Genomic DNA, 22,610 nt, shown 5'->3' with positions numbered 1-22,610 from the left:
TGAGATTGGGAGCGATGAGCGCTACTTGTTATTCGCGCACACACCCTTGCCTCTTGAAACGATGGGGTGAATATAGTCAATTGTCTGACACTCCACTCTGCACGTAGGGTTGTTGACCCTCACCATTCAACTCCCAGTTATGCCAGTAGCCTTTTGGCTTTTAACAGACCTCCAATCACGGACCACTTCAACAAGTTGCTATCCAATCACAAACCTCTTCAAATGTCCCGTCTGCCTACCTCTGAAGAGAACTTCTTCAGTGTACTTTTTATGGAAAGCTTAAAGGAATACTTCACCCAGAAACTATATTTTGGTATTTGTTTCATTAGTGCATTGTTGATATGGTCCCCAAAAAGTGTTTAAGATGCAATATATAACTTTTTTAACATACTGAAATGCGTGATACCAGCTGTATTTCGGTATTTTGAAAGTGGGGGTCTACTTGGGGGTGAGTGGGTCCTCCGAGAGACTGGAATGGGATGAGTGGAGGCACCACGTACACGTCAGGGATGTGTCTACTGCCCTCCCAGTGACCTAATCCCCTAGATATAGCACCTTTCCATTCTCACCAATAACCACCACTACATCTTCGTTGCAATGACAAACAAGGAATAATAATGATTTGACATCCTTTCCTTATTTATATACCCCCCCCCCCCCAATTTTGTGACATTTAATTGGTAGTTACAGTCACTGCAACTCCCGTATAGACTCGGGAGAGGCGAAGGTCGAGAGCCATGCGTCCTCCGAAACACAACCCTGCCAAGCTGCACTGCTTCTTGACACACTGCTTGCTTAACCCGGAAGCCAACCACACCAATGTGTCGGAGGAAACACCGTACAACTGGCGACCGAAGTCAGCGTGCAGGCGCCCAGCCTGTCGCAAGGAGTCGCTAAAGTGCAATGGGACAAGGACATCCCGGCCGGTCAAACCCTCCCCTAACCCGGACGACGCTGGGCCAATTAAGCGCCGCTTCATGTGTCTCCCAGTCACGGCCGGCATGCGACACAGCCTGAAACCGAACCCAGGTCTGTAGTAACGCCTCAAGCACTGATATGCAGTGCCTTAAACTGCTACACTACTCGGGAGGCCCTCGACATCCTTTCCTAATCTGTCCAGAACTCTTATTCATTTTACAACGGATTTACAAGTCACAAAAAAAAAAAATCATTACGTTGTAGTATAATTAAGTCCTCCTACCTTCTCTCAGCCTTAGGTCTCCTTTGTATGACGCTACAAGCTTGGCACACCTGTATTTGGAGAGTTTCTCTTTTCTGCAGATCCTCTCAAGCTCTGTCAGGTTGAATGGGGAGCGTCGCTGCACAGGTATTTTCAGTTTTCTCCAGAGATGTTCGTTCCTGTTCATTTCCAGGCTCTTACTGAGCCACTTAAGGACATTCAGAGACTTGTCCCGAAGCCACTCCTGCATTATCTTGGCTGTGTGTTTAGGGTTGTTGTCCTGTTGGAAGGTGAATGTTCGCCCCAGTCTGAGGTCCTGAGCACTCTGGAGCAGGTTTTCATCAAGAATCTCTCTGTACTTTGCTCTGTTCATCTTTCCCTCGATCCTGACTAGTCTCCCAGTCCCCACATCATCCCCACATCATGATGCTGCCACCACCATGCTTCACCGTAGGGAAGGTTTGGTTTCTGGTTTCTTCCAGACGTGACACTTGGCATCCAGGCTAAAGAGTTCAATCTTGGTTTCATCAGACCAAACAATTGTGTTTCTCATGGTCTGAGGGTCTTTAGGTGCCTTTTGGCAAACCAAGCGGGCTGTCACGTGCCTTTTACTGAGGAGTGGCTTCCGTCTGGCTATTCTACCATAAAGGCCTAATTGGTGGAGTGCTGCAGCGATGGTTGTCCTTCTGCAAGATTCTCCCATCTCCACAGAGGAACTCTAGAGCACTGTCCGAGTGACCATCGGGTTCCTGGTCACCGCCCTGACCATGGCCCTTCCCTCCCGATTGCACAGATTAGCCGGGCGGCCAGCTCTAGCATGAGTCTTGGTAATTCCAAACTTCTTCCATTTAAGAATGATGGAGGCCACTGTGTTATTGGGGACCTTCAATGCTGCAGACATTTGGTGGTACCCTTCCCTAGAACTGTGCCTCGACACAATCCTGTCTCAGATCTACGGACAATTCCTTCGACGTCATGGCTTGGTTTTTGCTCTGACATGCACTGTCAACTGTGGGACTTTATATAGACAGGTGTGTGCCTTTCCAAATCATGTTATGTCAATTGAATTTACCACTTGATTTACCAATCAAGTTGTAGAAACATCTCAAGGATGATCAATGGAAACAGGATGCACCTGAGCTCAATTTTGAGTCTCATAGCGAAGGGTCTGAATACTTATGTAAATAAGGTATTTCTGTTTTTGTTTTTTTAATACATTTACAACATTTTCTCAAAACCAGTTTTCGCTTTGTTATTTATGGGATATTGTGTGTAGATTTCTGAGCTTTTTAAAAATTTAAACCATTTTAGAATAAGGCTGTAACGTAACAAAATGTGGTAAAAGTCGAAGGGTCTAAACACTTTCTGAAGGTACTGTATAACTGACCTCTCACTCTCTCCCTGTTGCTTGGAGATATATTGGACTATCGATTTCAAAGGCTTATTTTAAACTATGTTGTTTGGCTTCTCCATATAATCCCAGTATTGATGGTACAAAACGGAGCTACTCCCCCATGCGTCCTATCGGTACGCACAGAAGGTTGCCGTGATGTGTTAAGAGGTCACCTGCTGGGGATTGACGACGGGTGGCGATTACAACATGTAGAATCGACGGGAAATGAACAGAAAATGGCTTCTGATGTTCTGGTCGGAGGCGATAGGGCAGCCACCTGCTGTTTTTTTTACTGTTTGTCGTCAATGTGTATTTTGTCTTTTACTACTACCTCACTTCAGTAAACATTGGACAAGTATGCCTTGTCTGGACCAAATGGTTCATATGGGCAGAAGCCTATTTCCAGCTTCTGTAGCGTGATGTCCTTGATTTACTAGTACAGCCCCCCTGTCGCAGGGCCAGACCTCTAATTCATCTCCTTAATGCTGCGTGCCAAGCAGCGAGGCATGTCCCATTTTTTTTTTTACTTCGGTACTCTAATCTTCCAATCTCAGGGTATTTACGCCTTAATTTACCATTTTGCAATCTCATGAAAAACACTTTACCAGGGCAGTGATTTGTACTGTATAGGATTTTTCTCTGCACATTGACTTTTCAAAGAGTTGAACATGAACTCAAATGGAGGAGGAGTTGCAGGACTGCTATGAGCAATCATCAGTCAATCAATGTCAAAGCAATCACTGCCACTGTGTTTGCGGTGTTTCACAGAACACTCTAAACGAGCTTATTGTCCAATCCAGTTGCACAAGGCTGGCTTTTGGGGACACACAAGGCTTTTGTCTTCACGTCTACCTGTCCAATACTCTGTATGCTTGTCATTGGTTGTCTAGGAAACCGAGGCCTTCGCTTTTCTGTCGCTATGTTATTAAACAGAGAGTGGCATTTCTAGTAGACTAAAAAATATTGTGCTCGGAGAGAGCATGGAAAGAAGGGAGAATGGGAGCAAGAAAGCGAGACAATTGTTAAGTGGAAACCGGTGGAAGTGAAGGCGTAATTCCTTTAGTGTTTGGTGGCTGGCAGGAAAAGTGAGTGCAACACAATAAACCGAACAAGGGGAAACATATTTGACGGGTTGTCATGGTGACGCCACAGGTTAAGCTACACCAGAGATACTTTTGAGGAGATGGGGAAACTCCATTGGAATCGTATTAAAGGGGAACTGCACCTGCTGATTTGGCCTCGTTTTTTTGTCTCGCTCCTCAAAAATTTGCTGACGTCCATGACAGAAGCCAAACGCGAGTTGGGTTGTTGGTGTGGTTTGATGTTGGTGTTTCTTGAGAGTGGCCTTGCCACCAACAAGACACCCATCTGTCAGAACCTTGCCCATAGCTGTTTTCCGCCACTCAATCACAACAAACAAACCTCCGGCAGGTTGAGTTCAATAACTACAGGTGGAAGCTTTGAATATGTCAGGAGCCTACAGAGTAATATGAGATTAATGCAATTGCTGAATTTATGTAAGATATTCAAAACAAATTGTTTGAATAACTTTCAAATGTAATAACAGGTCTGTGTAGAATAAACAACCTTTTACATAATAGCGTGAAATCATTGTTCTGCTAATATAACAATGTGTACAATTTGCCTTTTCATTGTCATTGCCAGCTGATACAGATACTGTGCCAATCCGCATTTTATCTGGTGGTAATCGGGCTACCGTGGCAAACATGTCAGAAAATGGAGCGTGGCAATAAGGGGGTGTGATTTGTTGACATAGTTGTTATCCAAACCCCACCCTTAATTTACTCGTTGTGACGCACTGGGGTTCCAAACTCTATTTTAGACAAGACTGACTTGATGACCAAAATGATCCTATTTACACTTTGTAGTCAATGTTGACACTAGAATAAATGTTTCGATGCCACGTTTTCAAAGGGATTAGTTGCTATTTAGTGGCAGTCGCCTCTTTAACGGCAGTTAGTGGCAGTTGCCCATGCGTAGTCAATGTATTTTGCAGTGCATTCTGGACGATTCTGAGACAAGGGGACTATAGGAAAATCTCAATTGCATACTGCTTGCATCCTCTCTCTCCTCGCCTCCTTCTCAAAACCCATTGGAGGAGAAGGTCATAGGGACCTCTGGCTTTCTCATCCAATGGGTTTTGAGAAGGAGGTGAGGAGAGAGTGCGTGAGGAGTATGCAATTGAGATCTTCCCCAGGACAAGGAGACTCCTTCAAGAAGTATATGAGAGTCAATTGGGTGTTAGCTCAAAAACCCAGCATTAGCATGAATTACATGAACAAGAAGTACAACATTACAAATATTTTCTGAGCTAATTAACTTGTTCTCTGTGATATCGTATAGCTTTGGAATCGTGAAATTACGTACTTTTGAGGGAAATAGGCAGGTTTCTTGACTCATCCCCTGCCTTTTAGAAAGGATTGTGTGACTATTAGCTCAGCAACCGTGTGACGCAGCATGACAACGTGGATGTGATTGGTTAACATTCTGCTGGGTGGGGCGTTGTACATTCCTCCGTTCATTGCCCACACTACAGCTGAAGTAGCCCATTTAGAACTGTTTTCATTCAACCAGAAGGGGCATTGTCTACTGTAAGAGTCTGAGTAAGTAGAGACAATAGCATTGCCTCTGCTCCACTTCAACTTGATGTTATGGAGCAGCCCTCTTACAGTCTAGTCCTGAGAAATGCAACAGTTTAAACTGGAGCATGTAGCTACCAAGGCCAAACTCTTGAGTGGTTGTTTTGGACCGGGTCTGTTGAGTTTGAGGGGGGTACCCCAAAAAATGAATTGTCAGAAAATAAAAAGTGACATCATTTGAATCTTACTGCTGGCAATGTTATCAGAATCTCTATGGTCATATTCATATAGTATGCGATGTAGGTCAAGTCACCAAAAAGTGCAAGCATTTAGTATGCATGGGAAGGGTACACCCTGGTAGTCATTGTAAAGCAATGCATATGCTTCTCCATCCACATTTCCTTGTATGCATCCTCCACATGCGCAGTTGATCTAGCTCATCGTTTACAATAGGAAACGTGAATGGGAAAAGATGTTTGAAGTTCCCTCACCCCTGTTTTTATATATATATATATATACTTGAATGTCCTGATTGCTAAGTTAATTTTAAGACGTCAGGCTTGAAAATCCATTCAGCCATTTTGGCACAGTGACTCTCTACCCAAACCAGATGCAAGTGGCCAAGAGACGTCATGTGATCTCCTACGGGAATTTGTGCATGTTTAGAGCGCCACCTTTAGGTAAGAGATCTGTGGTAAAAATAATTACAATCCTTTTGGAACATTAATTGGTGACATTCTATTTCAAACCTAGACTTTCAAATCTCTAATCCCCCCCCTCTCCCACGGAGAGGAGACAAACAGAATGTAGATGATTCCGACACCTTTATCAGAATTCCACAGTTTTTACCTTTTTTGTTGTTGTTGTCATTTTTACCCCCCTTTTCTCCCCAATTTCGTGATTACGATCTTGTCTCATTGCTGCAATTCCCCAACGGGCTCGGGACAGGCAAAGGTCGAGTCATGCGTCCTCCGAATCATGACCCTCCAAGCCGCACTTCTTAACACCCGCTCGCTTAACCCGGAAGCCAGTTGGACCAATGTGTCAGAGGAAACACCAGTCAACTGATTACCAATGTCAGTCTGCAGGCGAAATGTACTTTGAGGGTAGTATACAATATTATGCCTTGTTTAGATAATGCCACCAGAGGGTGTCAGAGTTTTAAGAGGTTAACAATAATTGTCATAAATCTGCAAAACTGTAGTGCACTCAAATTAATCTCTGTTAACCCAGGAGTAAAATCTTGCATAATTTGGTCAGCTGCCTGATTCATTTCTGTGTTGATACGTGTTAGAAATTTAGAGTTCCGGCAAAACAATTTTTGGGAAAGTTATATATCTTGAAAACGTAATTGCTGACATGCAAAATATTTTTGGAAATAATAAAACAAATACCAAAAGATTTTTGGGTGGAATTGTCCTTAATGTCATGTACAATCTGTTCATGGACAGCTAAAAGCAGGACGTTTCCGCGGTGTGTTAAGAGGTCACCTGCTGGGCATTGACGAAGGATGGCGGTACAACGTAGAATTGTCGGGGAATTAACAGTAAATGGCTTCCGATATTCTGATCAGGAGCTTTTAACCAAAGTGTATTTTGTCCTTTACTACTACCCCACTTAAGTAAACATTGGACAAGTAAGCCTCGTCTGGACAAGGCAATAGCCCTGACCTGGCCACACAAGACTGAACCAATGGAACTTTAAGGCTGCCTCTCCCCATTGAAGAGTATCCCTATTTGTATGACAGGTGTAAATATGTTGATATGATAACATCAAACACATCATTCAGGCAATTTGATGGACTATGCTTATTTGATTTATTTGTTAGCCAAAAAGTGTATGATCTGCCTCCAGCAAGGCTTCATATGAAAGTGTAGAATGAGGAAGGCAGGGCCCAAAACGGATGTTTCTGTCAGAAAAGGATAAAGATCAATTTTCTCATTAAAAGATGTGATATTAAAAGAGTGTGATTTATAATGACTTCAAACGTTGGTTTACGGTGCAACTGTCATATTAGTCCTAGATTACAATCTCTATAGAATTATGCATTCCCCTACATCTTCATGTAGATTTGCCTCTAATGCCTGAACGAACGAATAAAATAACGAACTGGGCGAATGCTAATTCCTGTCAAAAAGTTAGTCTGTTGGTTCTGAGAGTGTGGCACTCTGAGGGCCATGTTGCAGCCCTGACTGTGGAAGCACCATGGGGGTTAAATGTACATGTACACTTTCCCATAACCAAGCACCTACTGTATATTGCGGGTTCAGTAAGTCAGGCTTCCAGTACGTGAAAGGAACCAATCAGAGCAAGGAGGAAATTAATAACCTGAGAGTTGGGTCTGAGCCGCAGGGTTAATGTCCTCTAAGCCGTGTTAATTAAATTACTCCTGCTCTTGGGCGACGTTTGGCAGTGGATTAATTATATTTTGTAAATGCTGCACAATAACATTGGCTGATTAGACAAGCAGACATGATGAAAACACCAGAGGATTGGGCGGCAGGTAGCCTAGCGGTTAGTGTTGGGACAGTAACCGAAAAGTTGCTTGAATCACTGAGGCGACAACGTGGAGAAATCTGCCCGTACTGACTTTGAGCAATGCAGTTAACCTTCACAACAACTGCTCCCCGGTGCTGATGACGTGGACGTCGATTAAGGCAGGCCCCCCCCCCGCAGCTCTCTAATTGAGGGGTTAAATGCGGAAGACAAATTTCAGTAGATGCATTCAACCGATATCCCCTTTCCCATTACACTTACAAGTTATCCAGTCACAGTTTGAGTTTGTGTACCAGCCACATTAATACGCAAGCTCGACCTTTTAACTAGAACAAAATCTAAACCACTTACTCTTCTGAAGATAAACAATTACACCAAATATTACCATAAACACAAGGAAATTGGTGATGATATCGATTCATTTAATGTTCCCCTCTTACCTCAAATAGTCTGCAGTAAGTCACATTGTTTAAGACCAGCTGTATTGTATTTAGCAACCGTTTGGGTGAAATAACACCATTCTGGTGGAGAGGGTTGAAGAAAAGCTCTATGTGCTGTTTCCAATGGTTGTTGAATAAATATCGATAGAACAACAATGGAGTAATTCACGTGAGAAGACTAGACTACTTACCTCGATCGGCCTGAGGTGGTCAGGTTTACTGTTGCCTAGCAATGGCGCTCTCTCGGGCTAGAAACAAAACCAAATCAACCTAATTGGTGGGCGTCCAAATTGTTATTAAATATGCGATATTACATTACAGTTAAGGTTGAAAGCTATCTGTTACTCTTTCTTTTTATCTTTCTCTCTCTCTCCCCCTCTGTCGTTCTTTCAAATCAAATCAAATGTATTTATATAGCTCTTCGAACATCAACTGATATCTCAAAGAAGGGCTATATAAATACATTTGATTGGATTTGATTTGTTAAATAAGCATCAACCAGTGGGTCTTGCGACGGGTATACAGAGATGACCAGTTTACAGAGGAGTGCAGTAATGTGTCCTATAAGGAGCATTGGAGGCAAATCTGATGGCCGAATGGTAAAGAACAACGTGCCACTCGAGAGCACCCTTACCTGCCGATCTATACATTATGTCTCCGTAATCTAGCATGGTCATCTGAATCAGGGTTAGTTTGGCAGCTGGGGTGAAAGAGGAGCGATTATAATATAGGAAACCAAGTATAGATTTAACCTTAGCCTGCAGCTTTGATATGTGCTGAGAGAAGGACAGTGTGTCATCTATTCATACTCCGAAGTACTTGTATGAAGTGACTACCTCAAGCTCTAAACCCTCAGAGGTAGTAATCACACTGGTGGGGAGAGGGCCATTCTTCTTACCAAACCATATGAACGTTGTTTTTGGAGGTGTTCAGAACAAGGTTAAGGGCAGAGAAAGCTTGTTGGACACTCAAAGCTTTGTTGTAGAGAGCGTTTAACACATGTTCTGAGGTAGAGAAACTGCAGTCTATCCCATAGTGTAGATATAGGGCAAAGCGGCCAATTCTCCTCAATCGACCGTTCTTGTGTTGTCATGGTGCTGTTGTCACCCATGTTAATATTAAAACTTGTAAATTAATATTTTGGGCCATGTGCTACCATCAATAACTCAGCTGTCTGTTATAGTCTCGTGTAGTATTAAATGTTGCTGAAAATCAGGCTGTCATTTTTACTTTCAGTAATGTTTCGCCTTTGCACTCAGGCACTTTATGAGGCGGCCTAGTAAAGGAACAACGTGGCCAATTGCCGTGCCACTAGGACCCCTCCCTTTCACTAACTGCAGACCGAAGGGGGAGATGGTCCATTATCAGGTGTCTACTCCAGCTAACTCTGCTGTAAATCTGTCCCTGCCTCTCTCAGGTCACAGCCCGTTATCTCCCAGGGCTGGTGATACGTACCCACACACACACACACACACATACACACACGCGCGAGCGCGATCTAGGCTCTTTGAGGGGCAGATAATTAATCACTTGTGGCGATAGGAGAAAGTGCACGGTGTCCTTTCAGGGTGACTTCCCAGTGCCAACCTCACAAAACTGACGATTCCATTTTGTGCATTTGCCGACTTATCTCTTTGCCCTCTGAGATTTATTCTCTGTCTCCTCTGTTTTATCCTGGTGCTTTGTACCAGTGAGAGAGAAAGAGAGAAGGTTGGGAGAAACCAACCTAGTCCTGTGTTTGTTAGGCTAAATGAATTGTTCGAACCTTCGTGAGGAGCATTGTCAGAACTCCAAGCGGTTTCCCAAAACCATATTTGTTAACGTTGCACTTGAAAACGCATGTAATCTAACGCCTGCATCAGACCACTCGTAGAACAGCAAATTATTTTTTGCCCTCCCATGTCATTTTATACACAGATCTCTAAATGTAGAATCACATGGTTTATTCCTCTTTTTGACCGCCGATAACGCCAGAACAAAGTTGACTACAAATACAAAGTTACCAATGTCTTTGCAGTTGAATACAAATAAGTGATGTATAAAAATATGCTTCAAATTCAAACCGAGATGACTGCAGTAAAATATAAACAGTAGAGGCTATAGGCCTATTTCAATCATGTTAAAATGCATTTCCTATTCAATCAATTGAGTTATAATTTGCTACGGTCTGTAATTTGGCTTAATATATGTTTTAATTATGTGTATTGTTGGATCCTGTATTTTACATTATAGCCATTACCATATATATGATTGAATATTATCTGCTGTTGCCTTGTGTGGATGTATGTATGTATGTGTTATGCAACATAGCTGACTTGAAACATTGTTAAAAGTTTCAATGGCCATGGGCCTTTCTCATGATGGAAAAGTAGCATGAAGACAGGAACTGTTCAATGAGTTGGGAGGGGGGCACATTCAGAGCGGGGTGTTGCGAGAACAAGCGGTCTTTTGTTAGATAACAGGAGCCAGGTGCGAGATAACGGTATGGAGCATGAGAGCCTGGATGTTCTTCACAAGCAAGTTACATCTATCAAAGAAGCGCCAAGAGGCGGGGACCCGCCTGAGCGCCTGCAATAGGCTGGGCAAGTTTAAACCACGCCCAGCCTCTACTGTGATAGGCCAACAGACGGGTTGGAACTATGTCTATCACAGTATAAAGAATACTGTTTACATACATCTTGTCAGTTCTCTGTTCTGCCCTGTGTGGCATTACAGTGAGCCCGTATATACGAAAGTTGCATTTGCCATTTATTACTTAGCTAATAAATGTATCCATTGCTCGCGATTGAGGAACCTATAGATTTGGCTGAGTGCAGCTATTTGGCTGTTGATTAGTTGTAACGTCTCTTTGGAGACGTGAAGAGGGGGACTATAAATTTTACTTGCTTTTAATTCATGTCACGTCTCTTAGGAGACGTGAAGAGGGGGATTTGTAAGGAAGTGCTATTTCTTATGCAAATGACCAGCTTACTGCTATTACATTGCTATAACTGAGACAATGTGTTTTCACAGTAAAACATGTTAGGTCCCATACAGGATAGCTCCCACACCCACACACACAGCACACACACATACACACACTAACTGCCGAGGACACACAGATAAGACATACACCCGCACATTGCGAGGAGGACACACAGCCTTGACTTGCAGAGACAAGCACACACACATAATCTCCCTCTTAGCTGGACATTGTGTGACGGGGAACGGCACGACGAGACCAATCCAAGAAGACAACACCTCAACTGTGACCAACCAGAAGACCAGAACTTCCAGACTCAACCTACTTTCTGTACTGTATATGACATGCTTGCACTCTGTTATCGGGGCTTCTTTCTGCTGGTTCCTTGTGAGCCGAATGAACGAGCCCGTATACGTTGTACCAGATATCTTTACTCTGAACTGTCGCTTGTCATACAATTTACCACCTTGTCTGAATCGATCCTTGACCGACTCACCCTATCTACATATCCCATTATCAACAGTATGTAGCCTAACATGTGTGCAATGATGTGCCAAATGGGTGTTTTAGGGCATTTTTATTGGGTAACACGGAACCCAAACCGGCTGCGCGAGTGCAACATCGTGCACCATCGTGCGCTACCGTACATACATTTCTTTTGTCCCCCTACGCCAAACGGGATCACGACACGCAGGTTAAAATATCAAAACAAACTCTGAACCAATGACATTAATTTGGGGACAGGTCGAAAAGCATTAAACATGTATGGCAATTTAGCTAGTTAGCTTGCACTTGCTAGCTAATTTGTCCTGGGATATAAACATTGAGTTGTTATTTTACCTGAAATGCACAAGGTCCTCTACTCCGACAATTAATCCACACATAAAACAGCCAACTGAATCGTTTCTAATCATCTCTCCTCCTTCAAGGCCTTCTTCATCTTTGAACTTATATGGTAATTGGCATCTACACTTTCATAGTATTACCACGGCAACCTGCAAAACATTTAGTCTTTCAATCACCCACGTAGGTATAACCAATGAGAAGATGGCACGTGGGTACCTGCTTCTATAAACTAATGAGGAGATGGGAGAGGCAGGACTTGCAGCGCGATCTGCGTCAGAAATAGGAATGACTTATATTTTATCCCTTGGCAAAGCAGATGCTCGTTGACCCATGCAAGCAGCGTGGGTGCAATAATTGAATAACATCGATTTCTAAATTTACTTTGCGACGCTCGTGCATTCGACGTGTCCAGTCTGGTCAGCATGTAAGCATTAGAATAAACCACATCAATATTTGTAGCCGTAGGTGGCAATATCTCACTAGGAAATGATCCCTCATCAGTATTATGGAATATTTATAATGTTAAGGAAAGATTTGAATGGAGAAAGCTGATCTGAGAGCAGCACTCCCTTTCTTTCGATTCTGTCAGCATCAACACATAATCCAACGCCGCAACCATTCTCTTTGCGTGGCATTTTGTTACATATTTGTTTCTTGTAGGATAAATGCATCATTAAAACACTCGTACGCCTAAATTCCGTCACTATCGGGAAACCGGACCCTGATTCAGAATGAATTGGAATGAACATGAATGAACAAAGGTGGAGAGAGATAAAATAACTTTATTGGGTGTCTCTTTCCCTCCCTCCATCTTCCTCTTATCCTCTCCCCATGTCCTCCTCAGTCAGAGATTCCAAACGTTAAATCATACTGTATTCATATCCACCAATCAGGCCTTTACAGTGCATTCAGAAAGTATACAGACCCCTTCCCTTTGTCCACATTTTGTTAAATGACAGCCTTATTCTAAAATGGATTAAATTTAAAAAATGACAAAGCGAAAACAGATTTTTAGAAATCTTTGCACATTTATTGAAAATAAAAAACAGATACCTTATTTACATAAGTATTCAGACCCTCCAGTGCATCCTGTTTCCATTGATCATCCCTGAGATGTTTCTACAACTTGATTGGAGTCCACCTGTGGTAAATTCAATTGATTAGACATGATTTGGAAAGGCACACGCCTGTCTATATGAAGTCCCACAGTTGACAGTGCATGTCAGAGAAAAAAACAAGCCATGACGTCGAAAGAATTGTCCGTAGCGCTCCGAGACAGGATTGTGGATACCAAAAAATGTCTGCAACATTGAAGAACTCAGTGGCCTCAATCTTTCTTAAATAGAAGATGTTTGGAACCACCAAGACTCTTCCTAGAGCAGGCTTCCCAGCCAAACTGAGCAATCGGGGGAGAATGGCTTTGGTCAGAGAGGTGACCAAGAACCCGATGGTCACTCTGACAGAGCTCCAGGCTTCTTCTGTGGAGATGGGAGAACCTTCCAGAAGGACAACCATCTTTGCAGCACTCCACCAATCAGGCCTTTATGGTAAAGTGGCCAGACGGCAACCACTCCTCAGTAAATGTCACGACAGCCCGCTTGGAGTTTGCCAAAAGACACCTCAAGGACCCTCAGACCATGAGTAAACAGATTCTCTGGTATGATGAAACCAATATTGAACTATCTTTAGACTGAATGCCAAGTGTCACGTCTGGAGGAAACCTGGCACCATCCCTACTGTGAAGCATGGTGGTGGCAGCATCATGCTGTGGGGAGTTTTTTCATTAGCAGGGACTGGGACACTAGTCAGCATTTAGGGAAAGATTAACGGAGAAAAATACAGAGAGATCCTTGAATAAAACCTGCTCCAGAGCACTCAAGGCGAAGGTTCACCTTCCAACAGGACAACGACCCTAAGTACACAGCCAAGACAATGCAAGAGTGGCTTCGGGACAAGTTCCTGAATGTCCTTGAGTGGCCCAGCCAGAGCCAGGACTTAAACCCTATCAAACATCTCTGGAGAGACCTGAAAATAACTGTGCTGCGACTCTCCCCATCCAACCTGACAGAACTTGAGAGGATCTGCAGAGAAGAATGGGAGAAACTCTCCAAATACAGGTGTGCCAAGCTTGTAGCATCATACCCAAGAAGACTCGGGCTGTAATCGCTGCCAAAGGTGCTTCAACAAAGATACTGTGTAAAGGGTCTGAATACTTATGTAAATGTGAAATTTCCGTTCTTTAAAAAAAATGCTGTTTTTGCTTTGTCATTATGGGTTGTGTGTAGATTGATGAGGGGAAAAAACAATTGTATTCATTTTAGAATAAGGCTGTAATGTGGAAAAAGTCAAAGAGTTCTGAATACTTTCCGAATGCACAATTGCGATTGATGAGCAAAACAGATTTTTAATTAGGTTATTCAGCAATCTGACCCCCTGGGTCTGTGCATGCCAGTAAAGCTCATTTGGACCCAGAGAAATGAGAGGCCTGTGTATGATTTAAAAAAATAATAATGTATGTTCTAATCTAATAAGAAATTCTTCACTGGTTTTGGAAACGAATGTTTTTTTCTGCTCTGTATTGAATGTAGACCTCAATACTCTGCGAGGGAAGTGTGTGTTGACTGTGTCCATTAACCAGAAATAAGCTGACCCAGGCAGGGCTGGACTCTGCGGTAATAAAGTGTTTATTCCATTGTGTTCCCCACTGGGCACACTATTTAGTGGATTACTGTATGCTAACGATAGGGTGCCATTTTGGTTTAGCCTCTAGATTGGAAAGTTAGAACTGCTGTACTATGCTTAGGCCCACTTATGCGAAAAGCAAACAACTGGCAACATACTCTGTGTCGGCTGTTACTGCTGGCCTGCGTGGAAGATACGCTACTTACGTTCCCCTGAGCTGTACTGTTTACTGTATTGATTTGTTTTTTCCTTCAGGGTAAGATGGTGAAGGGAATGGGTGGAGCCATGGATCTGGTGGCCAGCGCTGGAACCAAGGTGGTCGTCACCATGGAGCACTCGGCTAAGGTTAGAGTGTGTGCGTGTGTGCGTGCGTGCCAATCCAAGGTCACCCAGTTCCAGATGTGTCTATGTGTGACTCCAGATCAGCTATATTTTACGCATCAGATATGTGCTAATGCCTATACTGCTCTCCTTGGCTGCCTTTTTACTAAATATATTCTGTGATGTAACCCCCTAAAGTGGTTTAGAGAGCAGAGTTTAATGAAGGGGATTCCTCCAGCAGCTTCCATCTATAATGTCTTGTTCCACTCTCTGAGGGTGATGAGTCAGTCCCGTTGATGTGCTTCTGATTCCAGTAATGGATGAACTAATGATTCAGTGATGCCTCTAATAGTCCCAGAGCTCCTCATCGGCTGCTTGGTGCTTATATGGACTAATACTCCCATCCATTACCAATACATACTGTAGTACCCACCTGATCATGGCAGTAAAATGCACAAACCAAAAGCCTCTGTAATGGGAATATTTGTAGCCCTACTTGTCCAGGCTTATGATTTACATTTTAGTCATTTAGCAGACACTATTTGTTCACCTAGTCGGCTCGGGGATTTGAATCGGCGACCTTTCGGTTACTGAACCAACTCTCTTAACCGCTAGGCTACCTGTCACAATTGATAGATGATCTATAATGGAAGTATTTATGGCCGTGGCTTTCCAGACCTATCAACTGTAATGGGAGTACTTGTAGCCCAGTCCAGATGGCAGAGCAGGTGGATGTGAATAGGGACATGGAGATGTTTACTGATACCTGTTGACCGCTGCGCCGGTCTTATTTATTTATCATGGTCCCCCACTCTGCTCATCATGAGCAACCTGTGCGTGTGTGTGTCTCCTCACAAGGATAGGTAAAACAAGGAGAATTCAGAAAAGTGGGGACGTGACATCGTCACACACACACACGTGCTTTTCTGTGGACAGTGAAGACGCTTACCACACATTATATCGAAAGCCCTGATAACTGTCATAGTGAATAGTATGGTACAGTAGAAACAGACTACGACAGTTCTTGTTGGACAGACGCAGGGGTGTAGCCGTAGTGACCAGTTAAACTGGGTGGTTGTTTGACATAAACTGTTCTGTCTCGTTCTCTCTCCACTTGTCTCTTTCCATTTATCTTTGTCAGGGAGGAAAACACAAGATTCTGGACACGTGCAACCTGCCACTGACAGGAAAACAGTGTGTGGATCGGATCATCACTGAAAAGGTGTGTTTGTGTGAAAGTGCATACTGTAGGGCTGTTTGTGTTCTGTGTGTTTCCCTGTGTGTCTCTGTGTGAATGTGCATAGGGCTGTTTGAGTTCTGTGTGTTCCCCTATGTGTCTCTGTGTGAATGTGCATAGGGCTGTTTTAGTTCTGTGTGTTTCCCTGTGTTTCCCTGTGTGTCTCTGTGTGAATGTGCATAGGGCTGTTTGAGTTCTGTGTGTTCCCCTATCTGTCTCTGTGTGAATGTGCATAGGGCTGTTTTAGGCTGTGTTTCCCTGTGTTCTGTGTGAATGTGCATAGGGCTGTTTGAGTTCTGTTCCCTATCTGTCTCTGTGTGAATGTGCATAGGGCTGTTTGAGTTCTGTGTGTTCCCTGTGTGTCTCTGTGTGAATGTGCATAGGGCTGTTTGAGTTCTGTGTGTTCCCCTGTGTTCCATAGGGCTGTTTGAGTTCTGTGTGTTCCCCTGTGTGTCTCTGTGTGAATGTGCATAGGGCTGTTTGAGTTCTGTGTGTTCCCCTGTGTGTCTCTGTGTGAATGTGCATAGGGCTGTTTGAGTTCTGTGTGTTCCCCTGTGTGTCTCTGTGTGAATGTGCATAGGGCTGTTTGAGTTCTGTGTGTTTCCCTGTGTTTCCCTGTGTGTCTCTGTGTGAAAGTGCATAGGGCTGTTTGAGTTCTGTGTGCTTCCCTGTGTGTCTCTGTTCCCTCTTTCCAGTTTGCCAATGTGTCCCACATATCTGTGTTGTCTAGATTCAATTCACTGGCTTACAAATCAAGCTCCTCACGACACATGCCTCATTTGAATCTCTCCCACACAGAAAGATTGAAGTGACTCTTCAAAACGAATCTGTATATTTTGGACTCGGCCTATTCAGACGCCTGGGTTATATCATACCTAAGCTGAATGTGAGTCATAATGTCAGGCTTTATGTGAAACACTTTGCTCCAGTGACAATACATTACTGCCTCTGTAGACCTAGAGCTGACACTCTCCTCTCCACCTCACAGAATCATGAACGTTTACAGCATTGGAAAAGGTTGACAGAGTACAAACAGAATTGTTTGGCTTTAGCAGCCACTGGGCTTGTGTTTCAGTATTCTGAACAATAGACCAAATCTATTTCCCTTGTAAGTTTATTATAGACATTGGGAACACAGAAAGAAAGGTGAGAAAACACACACACACACACGCACACACACACACACACACACACACACACACACACACACACACACACACACACACACACACACACACACACACACACACACACACACACACACACACACACACACACACACACACACACACACACACACACACACACACACACACACACACACACACACACACACACACCAGGGACTGATATATATATATATTTGATGCTGCAGAGGGACCTGGGGAGATGGAAATTACATTTATTTGGTTAACCGTAATCCAATCAGCAGATTGCTCAATATTGATTTGATATCCCAGAACGTAGGGCTGTCTTTTATGAAGATGTATTTTAATGATGTTATTAGCTCCACCACATGGCCCACCTAAGCGCTAATAATGCTTCATCTGGAAACCACTAACCCCCAATGAGCTCTAGCGTTCTTACAACGTTTGCAAAGCTGCCCATATATTATTACTGTTCAGTATAAACAAGTTTACCCCTAGGATGTCTAATGTTCTTACAATGTTTTTGTTCAATCACTCTGACAGCACACCTTTTGATTAGAACGAAACCTTCCATACATATTTGCCCTTCGTAGAAGTGGTCAGAAAGTGACTTTTGGGACCTGAATTACAAATGATTCAAGAGCTAAAGGTGCTCAAAGTTGACCTATTTTACATACCTCACCATACCATGAGACATCCATGTCTTCATTGGAAAAGATAAACAGTTGAGATTTACATGATTTAAAAGCTTACAAACAGAGTTGTCAAACTTTTTATAATTTCTTGAAATAATCCAAATAAATAAAACGTGCGTCATTCAAAAATCCCCATCAAAATCCATCAGTTTACGCTAGAGATATATTGCATGGGCTTCGTCTCAATCCATCCGCTTATGTCTGCCTTCCGCATATGCGGTGGAAGGTGGCCGAGCTACAGCAGTGTTTGTCAGACCATGAGACATCCCCCAAAAACCTTATTCTAACAAAAATGTCTGTAGCGTCTGAACGGTTTTGGCCTAGAAACTATTAGGATGTCTCAAATGTGCAATTGGCATACTGACTGCAGGAATGTCCACCAGAGCTTTAAGATGGCGCCGGAGCAGAAGGCAGATGTTTTACGTGCCCCTAACTGGTTGTGTTTTTTTGTTTGTTTATCTGTGTTGTTTGTAACTTATTTTTTGACTCTTTTTGTACATAATGTTGCCACTACCGTCTCTTATGACCGGAAAATAACTTCTAGACATCAGGACTGCGATTACTCACCACGGACTAGCAGAATCCTTTTTCTTCTTTCACGACTCTGACGAGCCCGAGGCGGAGGATTTACGGCTCCCTCGGGAACAGGCCCGACCCCAGTGATCTGTGTGAAGAGGAGGAAGAGAGGCCGGAGAGCGGGCTGCCTTCTGAGAAGTCGGAGGCGATCGAATAAACCCCCACTACCTTCAATTCTGCTAGCAAACATGCTATCTTTGGACAATAAAATGGGCGAGTTAGTGGGAAGATGAAACTACCAACGGGAGATTAAAAACGGTAAAATCGTATGCTTCACGGAGTAGTGGCTGAATGACGACACTATCAACATACAGCTGGCTGATTATACGATGTACCGGCAGGATAAAACAGAGGCGTCTGGTAAGACAAGGGGTGGCGGTCAATGTATTTTTGTAAACAACATGTGGTGCACGATATCTAAGGAAGTCTCGAGCTATTCCTCGCCTGAGGTAGAGTTTCTCATGATAATCTGTAGACCACACTAACCTACCCAAGAGAGTTTTCATCTGTATTCTTTGTAGCAGTTTACCACCACAGTCAGAGGCTGGCACTAAGATAGCATTGAATGAGCTGTATTCCGCCATATGCAAACAAGAAAACGCTCACCCAGGGGAGGCGCACCTAGTAGCCGGGGACTTTAATGCAGGGAAACTTAAATCAGTTTTACCAAATTTCTATCAGCATGTTAAATGTGCAACCAGAGGGAAAATAACTCCGGACCACCTATACTCCACACACAGAGATGCATACAATGCTCTCCCTCGCCCTCCATTTGGCAAATCTGCCCATAATTCCAACCTCCTGATTCCTGCTTACAAGCAAAAATTAAGCAGGAAGCACCAGTAACTAGATGAATAAAAAAGTGGTCAGATGAAGCAGATGCTAAGCTACAGGACTGTTTTGCTAGCACAGACTGGAATATGTTCCGGGATTCCTCCAATGGCATTGAGTAGTACACCACATCTGTCATTTACTTCATCAATAAGTGCATCGATAACATCGTCCAACCCCAACCAGAAGCCATGGATTACAGGCAGCATCTGCACTGAGCTAAAGGGTAGAGCTACCACTTTCAAGGAGGGGGACTCTAACCCGGAAGCTTATAAGAAATCCCGCTATGCCCTCCGATGAACCATCAAACAGGCAAAGCGTCAATACAGGACTAAGATCGAGTCGTACTACATCAGCTCTGATGCTCGTTGGATGTGGCAGGGCCTGCAAACCATTACAGACTACAAAGGGAATCGCAGCCGAGAGCTTCCTAGTGACACGAGTCTGCCAGATGAGCTAAACTACTTCTATGCTCGCTTCGAGGCAAATAACACTGAAACATGCATGATAGCACCAGCTGTACGGAAGACTGTGATCACACTCTCCTCAGCCAATGTGAGTAAGACCTTTTAGACAGGTCAACATTCACAAGGCCGCAGGGCCAGAAGGATTACCAGGATGTGTACTGCGAGCATGCGTTGACCAACTAGCAAGTGTCTTCACTGAAATTTTCAACCTCTCCATGTCCGAGTCTGTAATACCAACATGTTTCAAGCAGATCACCATAGTACCTGTGCCAAAGAACACTAAGGTAACCTGCCTAAATGACTACCATCCCGTAGCACTCATGTCTGTAGCCATGAAGTGCTTTGAAAGGCTGGTCATGGCTCACATCAACACCATCATCCCAGAAACCCTAGACCCACTCCAATTTGCACACCACCAAAACAGATCCACAGATGATGCGGCCTCTATTGCAATCCACCCTTTCCCACCTGGACAAAATAAACACCTATGTGAGAATGCTATTTATTGACTACAGCTCAGCGTTCAACACCATAGTGCCCTCATTGCCCCTCTCCACATCACTGCCACTCTATGTTGTCATCTATGCATAGTCACTTTAATTAACTCTACCTACATGTACATACTACCTCAACTAACCAGTGCCCCCACACATTGACTCTGTACCGGCATAGATTGTATAGATTGTTATTTTTAAATATTTTTTTATTACTTGTTACTTTTATCTCATTCTTATCCGTATATTTGGAAACTGCACTGTTGGTTAGGGGCTCGTAAGTAAGCATTTCACTGTAAGGTCTACACGTGTTGTATTCGGCACATGTGACAAATTCAATTTGATTTGAAAATTTGATTTGATTTGTTGCCAGAGAATTCAGAGGTTAATTTATTTACCATAAGCCGCCTCCAATGTCGTTTTAGAGAATTTGGCAGTACGTCCAACCCGACCTGACAACCGCAGACCACGTATTACCATGCCGGCCGAGGGCTGTTACAGTGACCATATCACCACAACACCTGCAGCCACAAGTTAGTCACGGTAACTAGGCTTCTCCAAGCTCTGATGCTGCTGATGGTCATTAGTAGCCCACCAAACTTGCTAACTGCCTGGTACTCAGCACTCTATTGTCCCTCTAATCATTCTGACATCAATGCAAATGTGGTCAAAAAATAAAATCAAACACTTCGTGAGAGCCCCCATGAGCGCATGATGCGCCACATTTCTATAGGCTATGCAATTGCCTGAGAACTGAGTTTTTAAAAAGAGGAGGATCCCGTCAGCTTTATATTGGAAAATTGGGAAAAAAATGAAAATTATTTCCGTATATAAACTGGAACTCAGTAAAATCTTTGAAATTGTTGCCTATCGGCATTTATATTTTTGTTCTCTGTACATTTTACTTTAGTAAAAAGTAACTCAAAGGATGTACTGTTTGAGAAGCCACAGTTCTTTTTTTATGGTAGGATTATAAAATGTTCAACTCTGAGGCTATCTTACCGTGATTGTTCTAAATGAGATACATGGAGGATGCCTAACATTCTTACAATGTTTTCCAAAGCCTGAGCCATTATTACTGTAGCGTTGTATGTGTGCAGCATGGGGCTGTATGCTGTACATGTGTTGTGATTCCAGTGTTCTGACAGATGGCTCAATACATTTGCTGTTCCTGCTCATGTTTACCAGCTGTTCTGCGCCTGTTCTGCATGTCTATTCATCCCCTACAGGGTTACATAGCACAATTCCTGTAATACAATTTCACAGTTTAGCAGCAGGTAAGCGTATCAGTCAGAATTTAGCCCAGAGCCTTACTGGTAGATGTTTCGATCTGAATATTGCATACTGTAGCAAGCAGGCACATTTTTGTATGAGTCCCGTATTAGTCCCATTGTATTTAACCCCTTTGTTATGGCAAGCCTAAATACATTGAGAAGTATACATTTGCTTAACAAGTCACATGGACTCACTCTGTGTGCAATAATAGTGTTTACCATGATTTTTTTAATGACTACCTCATCTCATCACTACCTCATCCCTCAGTCGATCAGTGAATTTCAAACACAGATTCAACCACAAAGACCAGGGAGGTTTTCCAATGCCTCACAAAGAAGGGAAGCTATTGGTAGTATTTTGAAGTTATTAGTTACACTTTGGATGGTGTATGAATACACCCAGTAACTACAAAGACACAGGCATCCTTCCTAACTCAGTTGCCAGAGAGGAAGGAAACCTCTTAGGGATTTCAGCATGCGGCCAATGGTGACTTTAAAACAGTTATCTTAATGACTGGAGAAGACTGAGGATGGATCAACAACATCGTAATGACTCTACAATACTAACCTAAATGACAGAGTGAATAGAAGGATGCCTGTACAGAATAAAAATGTTCCAAAACATGCATCCTGTTTCCAATAAGGCACGAATTTAAAATGACAAAGATGTGGCAAAGAAATGAACTGAATACAAAGTGTTATGTTTGTAAGTCGCTCTGGATAAGAGCGTCTGCTAAATGACTTAAATGTAAATGTAAATGCTATGTTTGGGGCAAATCCAACACAACACATCACTGAGTGTACCACTCTTCATATTTTTAAGCATGGTGGTGGCTACATCATGTTATGCATTATACTTGTCATCGTCAAGGACTAGGAAGTTCTTTATGATAAAAAGAAACAGAATAGATCTAAGCACAGGCAAAATCCTAGAGGAAAACCTTGTTCCGTCTGCTTTCCACTAGATA

General features: G+C 43.2%; 1 protein-coding gene across 1 annotated transcript in view; it reads left to right on the top strand.

The window, feature by feature from the left end:
- oxct1a (3-oxoacid CoA transferase 1a) overlaps positions 1-22,610 on the top strand; it is a 111,952-nt gene that overhangs the window by 82,952 nt on the left and 6,390 nt on the right. The window contains exons 14-15 of the mRNA XM_046346800.1: positions 14,855-14,944; positions 16,062-16,142. Of these exons, the coding sequence (XP_046202756.1) occupies positions 14,855-14,944; positions 16,062-16,142 (171 nt within the window). The remainder of the gene's footprint in view (positions 1-14,854; positions 14,945-16,061; positions 16,143-22,610) is intronic.

This window comes from Oncorhynchus gorbuscha, linkage group LG04 (assembly GCF_021184085.1).
Source record: "Oncorhynchus gorbuscha isolate QuinsamMale2020 ecotype Even-year linkage group LG04, OgorEven_v1.0, whole genome shotgun sequence".
NCBI lineage: Eukaryota > Metazoa > Chordata > Actinopteri > Salmoniformes > Salmonidae > Oncorhynchus > Oncorhynchus gorbuscha.
Note: the sequence above shows the minus strand (reverse complement) of the source record. Positions and strands in the feature narration are given on the sequence as shown.